The 11,973-nt window shown below is 36.6% G+C and overlaps 1 protein-coding gene across 11 annotated transcripts in view; it reads left to right on the plus strand.

Annotated features, from left to right (window-relative positions):
* LOC131072806 (protein ANTI-SILENCING 1) overlaps positions 1 to 11,120 on the plus strand; it is a 69,104-nt gene extending 57,984 nt beyond the window's left edge. For 7 of the 11 annotated variants that reach the window (XR_009371512.1, XR_009112758.2, XR_009112762.2 and 4 more), the window contains 7 exons: positions 1,382 to 1,460; positions 1,771 to 1,861; positions 9,622 to 9,739; positions 10,093 to 10,209; positions 10,309 to 10,388; positions 10,500 to 10,587; positions 10,669 to 11,120. Coding sequence is in view for 3 of the 11 variants with exons in the window: in XM_058009067.2 (XP_057865050.2) it covers positions 1,382 to 1,460; positions 1,771 to 1,861; positions 9,622 to 9,739; positions 10,093 to 10,209; positions 10,309 to 10,371 (468 nt within the window). In the remaining 8 variants the exon portion in view is untranslated. Of the gene's footprint in view, positions 1 to 1,381; positions 1,461 to 1,770; positions 1,862 to 9,621; positions 9,740 to 10,092; positions 10,210 to 10,308; positions 10,389 to 10,499 lie in introns of all 11 variants that reach the window. The other 4 variants (XR_009112752.2, XM_058009067.2, XM_058009066.2 and 1 more) reach the window with 4 other exon arrangements.
* Positions 11,121 to 11,973: the final 853 nt, after the last annotated feature.

The raw sequence follows: 11,973 nt of genomic DNA on the forward strand, positions 1-11,973 counted from the left end.
TGACACTCAAAAGAAATTGAGGACTAGGACAATAATGGAGTTTTCCTTTTTGTTGAGGAAATGACTAGTTGAAGATGTCAGGTGGGAGGAGACTTCGTGAATAAGATCCATAGTTGATTAGCATTGAGGACAATACTTCGTTGAGGGAGTGGGGCATGATATGCCCTTAATCATAGAGTGTGCATAGGGTTATTAGTAGTTGGCTTGTAACTACCTTACCTCTTGATTAAGTTACATAATTATTAATATATTCTTATTTAGATCATTGGTCAACGAGATTCTGCCAATTGAGATTTTCCTTTGCATGCGAAGTCTTTGTTGTCCTGCTGCAGATGAATTTTTGCACAATTGGTTTTGCAGATATTTTTTCTGCAGATGAGTTTTTGCACGATTTTTTTCCAAAGAAGTTGTGTAGGGTCTTTTGCACGATTTTCTCCCAAAAATTGTGGCTTGTTTTTTCATTATTTTTTCCTAAAAATTGTAGTCTTATTTTGCTGTATTTTTTTTTTTATATAGTGTGGGTTTTTACCGTTTTCGACAAAATGAAGGGTTTTTACATTTTTCTCTCAAAACTAAGGTTTTTGTCGATTTTTCCAGAAAGTCGTGTGATTTCAGCCTCGCATTATGGGTTTGACGATTTTTCCACAAAATTGTGGTTCTGTCTTATAACAGCTTTCTTTTGACGATTTTCGAGCACCAAAAAGTAACAAACGACACTTTTGAACCTTTTTTTTTTGCATTCAAAAAACTAAGATGCCCCTAAAGTATCATTTCACCCAATACAAAGATCGTTTTGTGCTCTCTTCACTCTTTTCTCATTGTTTGTTAAATGTTTTTTGTTGTTGGTTTTTTTTCACATTAACACCTTTTGCAGCTTATCATTTCTGCTTCTCAAACCCATTAGGGTCTCCACTACCAAACTCCCTCTATGTAGTGGGATTTCTTGTCATATAAGAAATTTGACTACAATAAGGGGGTTTAGGATTTGAGACCAGAATCAAGAACTTACACAGCTAAAATTATCACTATTAAATGCCAATTGATAAAGATATATATTAAATATTTAACTATCAATTGGCATTTAATATTTATCTTTATCACTACCAATTTGGCATTTGGCATTGATCAATGATGAAGTATCGTACTATCAAATGTATCTAGTTTTACAAGTCTGTATATTTCTTCAAATTTTGTGTGTGGACATATCCAAACCCATGTACCGAAGGGCGAAAAAAATTGCATGTCGCCACGTACACAGTTATTGTACATGTACCCGTACCGGCAACATAGCTCTGTTACCTTTATTCATTATAGTATTATATTCATCACCTGCTTAGTTTGCTTATGAATTTTTGTATAAATTTTTGTCTGTTTTTTACAGGACATTATGTGGCATATGGTTGGGGAGCGATGTACTGCACGAGTCCTGGCCCAAACGATGTTTTCCAACCCAAACAGTGGTAAGGCTTTCCTTTATTTGTACATCAGCAATATTCCTTTCAGTTTCTATAATCACATGTGGATGTTTTTCAATAGAAGATTGTTTGGATAAATCCATATGAAAGACTATTGAAATGAAGGGTATGCTTGTATTAATGACTGTCTGTTTGAAGGAATTCTAAAATACTGCTGCAAGTGTCTATTTTCTATTGAGTGCTTACAGCTGATATCATTTAACAGAAAGCTGTGTTCCTCTTTTTGTTATGTGATTCTGTTCTAAGTAATAATGTTCTTAATGAGATGAGGCTAATTGTTTCGATGTTGGAACAGGTGATGCACTGGTTGTTTTCAGAACAAAAGAAGCAGCAGAAATGGCTCTAAAGAAATTGAATCAAGCATGCCTAACTTTTTCAGATGGAAGGTTGTTGCTGAAGTCATTTTCTTGGAAAACCTCTTAATTGAACAGGATTAACTGCATAGTTTCAAGTCAACTAAGAAACTAAAGTTAAGAAATTTAAGAAATTTGGAAGCAATTTGTCTGCTTCCTCTGATGTTTGTGTCCATTTGCTGAAAAATTTGGATTTGTACTATTTTCATCGATCATATTGTTGGGAAATTAATTGTTAGCGTTCACATAAGTTGATAATGTGAGTTGTTAACACAACTCATGTAGCTATTATGGATGTGAGAATAGTTATTTGTTGAAGTTTGTTTGTTTGTTTGTATTTAGAGTTGTTAAAACAACTCATTATAATTAGGAAATTCATATAGAGAGTTTCCTATAAAATAGGATATTAGAATCCTATAAAGATGTAATATGCATTGAACGATGGGAAGTGAATTGAATTAAAATATTACTGTGTGCGCTAGATTTGCTCACATTTTTCTGAAATGGTATCAGAGCACTGGTTCATAGGTGCATAAGGTGGATGCCTTTTGTTTTTGTGAATGCTCAACTTATTTGTCGATAAGGGACTGTAGAATGTTATGCAGAAGCAGTTGGCATGTACAAAACATTAATGCCATTGCCATCCTTCTAGCGTGCCATCCTTAATGTGTTTGAGATTCCTTGGCTGATTGGTCGAAGCATGTGGAGATTGTAATGTGGATGATGACTTTGTTGATTTTAACACTTTCAGATTGTTATAAACTCAGAATTTATATTTAGTTTCTAATTAGTTTGATTAACTGAAAGAAGTTGGAATTAGTGACAACATAGAAATGAACAAATTCAGAACAAGACACAGTTACCCTGGGAAAACCTCCTAGGAGGAAAAACCCAGCCAGAAAAGATCCTTAGATCTGATTATGGATTATAGTTATGCAATCATTACAACACTTATCTCAAGTTTCAGATGTTGCTATCACAAGACGTATGGCTGATTGAGGTAGCTGCCTTCAAGATTAGCTTGCTGTCACATGAGTGATGATTGCTACCATTTTGCTGCTCCTTTAACCTAGATTGCAGACCTTCAAGGAATTCGCTGTGTATTCACTGAGTTCGCTGACTCCTAATGATGAATTTCGCACCTCATATGGCAGATGTAAATTGCTGATGTGGCAGAGGTAATTGCTGTAAGTGCAGATGCAATATATCTCCCTGAAGTTCGCATTAGCCAGGCATATGAATTTCGCATGAAATGAAAATTGAATGAGTGATTTGTGATGTGAGGTTTATACTTATTTATATGTGTAGCAATACTTTTAATTTATTAAATGCGGAATGTATTGGAATAGGGTTGGCCCTATCATGATGGCGTGTTAGGCTTGAATGTAGCGTGGAGATGTAACATGGAGTCTTTAGGAGATGCCGAGAGGTATAGGGCCTAGTCCTATACGTTGGAGAAGCGGCTGGCCCCCTTAGGGGGATTCCAATGTTGCCCAAGGCAATTGGAATCCGCCATCCCTAATTACAACCAACAGACTTCACAGGCGTTTCACATGTATCCTTGACCAGCAAAGGCTCATATCACTTGGAAGGCTTGATTCGCTGTTTTGTGACATTTTGTTTGGTGATTTCAGATTTTTGTTCGCTGGGCTTTTACTGCACTCCTTCCATGATCGTTTTAGGAGGTTGGCAGTTGTTTTTGAAGAACCTTCTTTCCTAGATCGAGTCCCATCCACGGAACTGTGAGGGAGATTGGCATTCTTTGGATCAGCACCAGTTTCTTGTTTTTGGCTGCCCATCACTGATTGGCATTTACTCGTTTGCCAGTGCATTTTGGTGTAAATGTCTGCTATGGTTTAGAAGTCCTTGCTAATGAAAAGGCACTTAACAGATTGATATCGGAGAATGTTGTTTTTGTATGAAAAATGTCAAGTCAGAAATGTGTAGTGTTTTGTTTCCTTAAGTTTTATTGCATTTAGAGTTTAAATTCAAAACCTTGAAGCCAAGAAAGTCTTGGAAGTCGAGCAGCCTGGAGTCTTCCCGTGAAGATTTTTGTTGGAGATGTGAGACAATATATTCTCTTTTGCATCAAATGTTCCCTCTTCAAAGTTAAATAGGGTCTTATTAAAAAAAAGTAGTTTTGTTTTATATTCTTCCACGCTAGATTTTTTCTTTCCTTTGGGCCTTTGATTTGTCAATATCTTCTACTTTTGTCAGCGATTGGATTTATAGCGTATATTGTGGCTTATGGTAGATCATTTTTCTAGTCCCTATCGAGTCGTGTTCATTCTCGTCTGGCATATTTAGGGATTTGATTATTGTCATCCTAGAAAACCTATTGTCTTTGTGTCAAAGTGTTATAGTCAAGGTGTATTATCGGTTGAGTTTGACACCTTTGATTAAAAGAGAAGTCATGGATAAATTGAGTTTCATCGAGAAATTCGATGGTAGAGACTTACATACATGGCAGATAGACATGTAGCTACACTTGATAGAAAAAGATCTTTGGGATGTTGTCAAACTGAACTTGGTCACACTAACTGATGCAGGTGAACTGGCTAAGTGGAATATAAAAAATTAGAAAGCTTTGGGAACTATTGGTCTCGGCTTATCAAAAACATATTTATAGCATGTGGATTTTGTGAAGTTGGCAAAAGAGATTTGGGATTCATTAAACAAGCTCTTCAGATGTGAAGTAGAAAGTGCCAAGACAACATTGAAGCAACGATTGCATGGATTAAAGATGGAAAAAAGGTACAAAAATGGCAGATCATATTAGGAAGTTTCACTCTCTCCTAAATTAGCTAGTTGGGATTAATGAGAGTAAAAAATATGATGCCAAAGCAATACTTTTGAATAGTCTGCCTAAAAATATGTCTGGGATGGTGTTCACATTAAGCAAGGTAACCATTAGTCTTGAAGGGGTAATATCTACTCTACTTGAGCATTAGTCTTTATTTGTACATAACAAAGCAAGAAAAGGTTTCTGTAAATCCAAGCATATTGCTTCTAAAGGAAAAATCAAATGCTTCTATTGTAATGAAATAGGACATTTAATTTTGAATTGTAAGAAGGCGGCACAAGATCTACTAGATGATAAACTGGATCATCATGTTTCTTTAGCTGAAGAAACTGTTTGGGAAAGCCATGGCAATGACGAAGAGCTATCGTGTCCTATTGATGATGAATATGTGCTTTAGATAAATTCAAGACTGGAGGTCGGAGGCATAGGAGGTTGGAGGACACTCTACGTCCTCTCGTCAGTCACCAACGATGAGGCTGCTCATTAGTTTTGGTGGCATTTTATTTTCTCGTATGCAACATGATATGATTGAGTTTTCAGTGCTCCTAGTTGTGTGAATAAGTGGAATTTCACATTTTGTGTGTGTGTGTGGGGGGGGGGGGGGGAATATAACCAGTGTTACATTCCCATTTTGTGCCAAAATGACTAAAGTCGAGGGCATCTTCCAGTGGTAGTGGTAGTTGTCTATGTTGTTCAAGATTGAGTGGCAGCGATTGATAACAGTGACTACAATTAAGAATATTGTAATCTTTTGGAATGTAATGTTTTTCTAGTATGGGTTTTTTAGATTTGTGATGTGTCTGTTGAAACTTCTTTGGTGTACACGCATAGTGGTGAACAAAAGCAACAAAGTAAGTTAGTTCCAGCATCTTGAAAGGGTTTGTGGGAGGATCCAAAAAATCACACGAGATGGACAGTTGGTGGGTCCTATTCGTGTCCAGGTTTGTGGTAAGCATGTGTGAAAACCATGAAAGGTTGATGGGAGGTGCCTTTGTTTTGAATCAAGATCATAAGAGTTAGGCTTACCGTAGATGGAGTGTGTGATTTCTTACCATGTTCACACTAAGGGGGGGAATGCCGGGAAATTAATTTTTAGTGTTCACATAAGTTAATAATGTGAGTTATCAACACAACTAAGGTAGCTATCACGTATGTGAGAATAGTTATTTGTTGAAGTTTGTTTGTTTGTATTTAGAGTTGTTAAAACAACTCATTATAATTAGGAAATTCGTTTAGAGAGTTTCCTATAAAATAGGATATTGGAATCCTATAAAGATGTAATAGGCATTGAACGATGGGAAGTGAATTGAATTAAAATATTACTTTGTATGCCAAATTTGTTAACATTTTTTTGAAACATATAAGTATAAAAACAAATTTTAGTTGAAGGAAATAACAAATTTTAGATATATAATTACTTTGAAATATATATAGAATTCATGGAATATGAATTCCATGGCATCAAAACAAATATTAAAATTAAAAATATAAGTCTATGGCTTTAGAGGAGCTTGCATTACTCATCGCAACATCACAACGAGTCATGCGTTGGCGTCGAAGATAGGTCCCGGATGATGATGCAACCATGCTATTTGATTCAAGCCTTCAAGATTGGATGTTTTGTCGTCAAACTCATTCAAAGAGGAATGGTTAAGTTAGAAGATAAATAGTTATGTTACAGTTTGACATAAGCAAGGATACTAATAAATGGGGTTGTTCTATGAGTTGTCTGTGCAGGGCAAGATTGATACATTTTTTCATCATGGAAATGACATTTCTTGCCAACTATGTGATGTAGGGGCATCCGGGAAATTCATCCGGTTGGAGAAGTTGACTGTGGAGTTGTTGATTATCGAGGAGGAGACCTTGAAGATTGTTGCGTTTCTTCATATATGTGAATTTAAAGCTGCAGATCTGGATTTAGCATCTAGAGACCCTTGACTTAAACATATTTGAATTTCATGGCATTTGGATTTGATTCTGGTATTGTTCCGGTGTGGTTTGTCCTTGCCGTGTTCTTACAGATATCGATTCCGGTATTGGTGCGGTATTGGGTTGCAAATCGTTCCCGTGATGTGTAGATCACATGGGAGTATTGTCTTGGACGTGGCCGATGTTTGTGGAGGTCCCGTTTGAAGCTCTGAACATTTTTGGAGGTGTTCGTGGTGATTTGGCCGATGAGCTTATGTTTACATGTTTCTTCATAAACCGGAGCATTTTGGCCGACTTGATTAAGTTGTTGAGGCTTGCAGAAGGTATAAAGGGGAAGATGGAGATTCGTTTGAAGGGGGGGAGATCCGCGAAAGATAAGATTCCGGAAAGATGTAGATTCCAGAGTTGCAGAGGTGTTTTGGTACGACAGACTGAGGTCCGGATCAGCAAACAGAGCAGAAGATAGATGATCTACCGGATCAGGAAATTGAGTTGTTTGAATCATTTTGCTATCCTGGGCTGCAACCTAGCATCTATAAAGCCTGAGGGCATATGTAATTCATCAAATTATTTTAAAAGATTGCTCCTTTTCCCTGTTTTCCCCGGTTGTAACTTGTGTTGTGTAAACCGGTTCCTCTATTATTCACGGTGTTTATGTTTTAGGCTGCAAGGCAGGGCTGTCCTTAATTGGACCTCCCTACCTTGACTGCACCACTATGACTTAACTTGTATTTAGAAACACAATGTTTGTAGCATGCCAACTTTGCTTATGGCAGTCCTTGTATACTAAACAAGTTGTCCAATGTATGCAGCGAGACAATACTTTGTGGCTTTGACCATGGAGATGCAGAGATTTGCAACAGGGATACGTATTTTGTAGATTTTTTGATCGCGATTCATCATTGGCCTATTTTTTGTTTAGACTAATAGTTTGATGGGGGTTTGGTGGCAAATTGAGGTGCAACGCCCCTTGGTAGGGTCAAGGGGTAGCACCCTTGACACGTCCCTTGACGTGGTATAGGGTAGGGTTCTGGGGCAAAGCCCCTACCACCAAAGCCCAAATGGAGACCTTCAAAACCACATAGACCTTCATGGCACACACCATTTTCATATTGAAAGGTTGTAATTTGTTTTCTAAAAGTACCTAAAATGGCCAAGTCTACTTTGTTGGATTTGCCTAGAATAGGTGACTTTGGTGAGTCTCCTAGACTCAGCGAGTTTGGGAAGTACGTGGCAGCCGAGACTCCCAGCAGCCGAGTCTCCCAAACTCGCTGAGGGTCACTTGCCTCAGGACTTGCCGAGTCTAGGCGTTTCTTGTAACACTGTTTCTAACCTCAGAGTAGTAACCTTGGAGGGAGCCATTCATTCTAGGGATCTGATACTTATGTGGTGAGTATTCAGTACCCCTTGATATAGATACAGCTGGATATGACACTTATAAAAACATGCGTATATGCAATATTAGTTTATATGACAATTAATATTTAAAAAATAAATATATTCAACTCTTTATGTGTTATAATTAGTGTCTGTATTGACTTTGGTGCATGTATGAACAATTGTACGATTTTTTTTCTTCCTATTTGTAATTTTGAGTGCACTTTCGAGAAACCTAAACTGGATATATGGCACTGGATGATAGGGGCTGTATTTAAACACGTTGGATAATGCTTAAATACAGGCTTGCATATAGATACGTCTGGATACATTATCCATGTTGTATCTCGGGGTATCATATCTGTATCTGTTATCTGATACACAGATATGTGTATCCATTTTTTTTGCAGGCAGGGAGTGGTGGGGCAGTGGGGCAAGTGGAGGTGGTGGTCAAGAAGTGTTTGGCAGCCATGATGAGAAATGCCCTGCAAGAAACTCCTCAATCCTACACAACTACATGTGTTCATTGGACATCAAGGAGATTGAGGAGCTTGCAGCGAAGGGGCATCCTGCAGTTAGTGAGAGGCACCTCAATTGCTAGTGCCTGTGGCTATAAATCAACCACATGATGATGTTGATGCTTTCAATGAAGAACAATACAATGATATGATTTTTATAGTTTAAAATCTTCTGGAAAAAACTGTGTACATTTAATTTTCATCAACATTTGAGACCATCAGCCTAGTGAGAGAATTATAAGATGTATATTGAGTTTGCATTTTGTGTGGTGCTACTCGTAGTTTTATCCCTGTCCATTAAATTATTAGTTTATTTGAATTTATCCTTTTGTCACATGCAACTTGTACTTTTATGACTGAATATTAATCCATTTGCATTTGTCATGACATTTGGATTTGAATTATCAATTATCTCTAGTGTTTACTACTCTTTTTATCTATTTAACTTAATTTGTTTACTCTTCTTATCTTATGTGGTTATTTTTTTGAACTTTATATCTATTACAAGTATCTTGCTTGTTCGAGCATCAAAATGATACCAACAATTTTATTTAGAAACCGCCTCCATATTGGAAGCCAACAATGGAAGACCAAGAGTCACAACTTGGAGGGGGAATTGTTCGAGCATCAACATGATACCAACAATTTTATTTAGAAACCGCCTCCATATTGGAAGCCAACAATGGAAGACCAAGAGTCACAACTTAGCGGGGGAATTGAACTTATGTTTCTACAATGAAAACCCAATGTTTTAGCCAACTAAGCTCAACCCCTTGGACTATGTGGTTGATTTTGCTCATTTGGCTATAATTTTTATGTTTTTAATAGTTAATATATATTTGGTATGGCTGCATCGTGCCATACTAAGCTTGGGGCAAAACATTTTGTTGTAACAACATAACTGAGCTCTGTACCAGCACTAGCATATACGTATCTTAGTCTGAAAATATTTTGTTGTTAGGGAGATTTTTGCATATGGGTAACCAGAAATGATGTTGTCAGTTTAACATAACTAGTCTGTATATCATTGCTGTGTGTGAGGAAATCACTTTGCTTGTTTTGATTTATGAAGCGCTTGTTCATTCCATTTTTATTGGATGTGGTTTATATTTGTCGAGCAAAGTATCTGAACCCACTTTCTTATCAATCTGACTTTTTCGCAGATCCCTCATCGCTACAAGAGCAACTCCTGTGATGTCTGGAAAAAAAAAATTTGCTGGGCATATTAGTATAGAGAAGCATAAACTCCTAATGCAAAGGGCACATAAGTCTGAGGATATGGTATGCTACTTTTCCATTAATTCAGACAAACAATTTAAGTAAAACTGGCAGCAACGTTGTTATAATTCATTGATAAAAATTTTAACAGCAATATGGGCCCAAATATTAAAATTTGGATTTGGTATTGTTAGTAGTTAAAGTTGTTAGACTAGTTTTTGGTTGCTTGATGATGACTTTATAAACCACATTAAGCTTAATGTTAAAAAAAACACTAATTCTGAATGGAAAATACATCAAACTACATTTCGAGGAATCCTGGATTCTAATTTTCTTCTGCATTTGAGAGAGGTGGCAATTGTTTAGTGTCTCTGCTGGTGCAATATCTAATGCGATCAAATTTCTATTGTCAACAGAGAAAAGCAGTTTCAACATCACATTGTTCTCAACCAAATACAATTGAATATGAAATGGCCATGGAATGGCGTCTTCTGCAAGAAAAGTCTGAGCGTTGGTGGAATGAGTTATTTAAGGTTGCAAGTTTTGATTTCTATTACAATGATAATTGATTTATTTTGGTTTTGCGCCACTAGAAGAATCAAAATTAATTTTAACAATGCACCTTTTGACAGCAAGAAGCATCAGAGGTTGTTGATGTCAAGCGCAAGAATATAATTTCTACAAAAAAGAACTAAGCCAGGGTGTAATTACGGTGAGTTTTTTCTATATATAGCCTGTCTTACTCAGCAAGATGTAACCTTGGATTAATGTTTATTTTCTAACCCGTAATCAATTATATTTTGAACTGTAATCTTCATTGCAGAAATTCTGTTTTACAGATTAGTGCTGATGTTACTGAAGATACTGACGAGTGTGGTGTTTTGCCATTCTTTCACATATTATTGTGGCTGGTAGGTATTGGTTTGTGGTACAATTTCAGTGCAAATATTGAAAGATACGTGAAGGCTGAGTTAACAAGAGCTGCATTACAGGTGATAAGTTCAGAGGTCGGCACATTTTAGTATGGAGATTTTTCTATAGTACGTTGATTGCGGATGACAAAAGGATAGAAGTGTTAATTAGTGTCTGTGAGTGGGGACAAGTGTTATCGGCATTGCTTACCTGAGAAACAACTTTCTTCGCAAGGTAAATTGACATGGTGGTTTCTATGATGTCTAACATCATAGCTATTTCTATGCCTGATCGGATACCTATTCAAAGCTTCACCATCTTATACCTCTGATGTATGATATTTTTGCACGTTTCTCATTACTTGCTCCTAATGTAAAGTATGTTGAGTGAAGCTGGCAATGCAAACACTCTCGGAACGATAGACCAGCGACAGTATGATTGTCTTGGTTGTATGGCTTACCCATTGTACTCCATGTGCCTATGTACGATAGCTATGATAATAGAAATATAACAATGCAAAATTTCCTCTGAATCTCTCTGATATTTGGGCAATTTGAACTCTCATATTGACAGTATTTAATATTGTAGAAGTGTTAATTAGATGAAGATTGCTAATAATGCAAAACAAAGATGAAAAATGACAAGAAGCTTCATAAAGTTTGTTTGCTATGTTATCCTGGAAAGGCTTTATAGCCCGGACAATTTTACATAATATAGGTTGAATATTTACCCTTGTTAAATTATCCGAGGCCTGTAGTGTTTTGTAATTTCTATCCTTCACGCATATGGCCTCTAGCCTCTAGCAAAGCTTATTAGCCTTGCCAGTAGGTGCATGCCAAATTTTACATCATACGATTTGCATTATTGCCACATCGATCATATGTTAACTAAATGTAAATCTGCAAGGCAGAAGCCTAATTATGATGGTACCGGTCTTTGCATTGGAAGGACTAGAGATATAACAAATGTACGCTTATTAGAATCGCTCGTGATGCCAATGATGTCTGGATGCAGTAACTATTGACTTTAAATTGAAGCCAGAAGCCTAGTGGGTGCCTTTTGAAGTAATACAAGTTGATGCCTAGATAACTTAATTAAAAGGTTATAATGATACCACTATTTGCATTGGTAAGACTAAAATAAACCAGACTTGTGCTTATTACAATTTGTTGTAATGAGAATGACGTTTGGGTGTAATATTTATTTACTTAAATCCAATAAACTTTCTTGTTGCTGGTCTGTTAAATACAACCACAAGAGGGTAGTTGCGATACAAATGTATAACAAGATAAGAACATCAATCTTGTTTCAATAGTGTGCCCAAGGATTTTGAGCCAAAATTAATCTCCTATAACAGACGTCATAAACAAGAGATCGCAATGAAA

This window comes from Cryptomeria japonica, chromosome 2, assembly GCF_030272615.1.
Source record: "Cryptomeria japonica chromosome 2, Sugi_1.0, whole genome shotgun sequence".
Classification (NCBI taxonomy): Eukaryota; Viridiplantae; Streptophyta; class Pinopsida; order Cupressales; family Cupressaceae; genus Cryptomeria; species Cryptomeria japonica.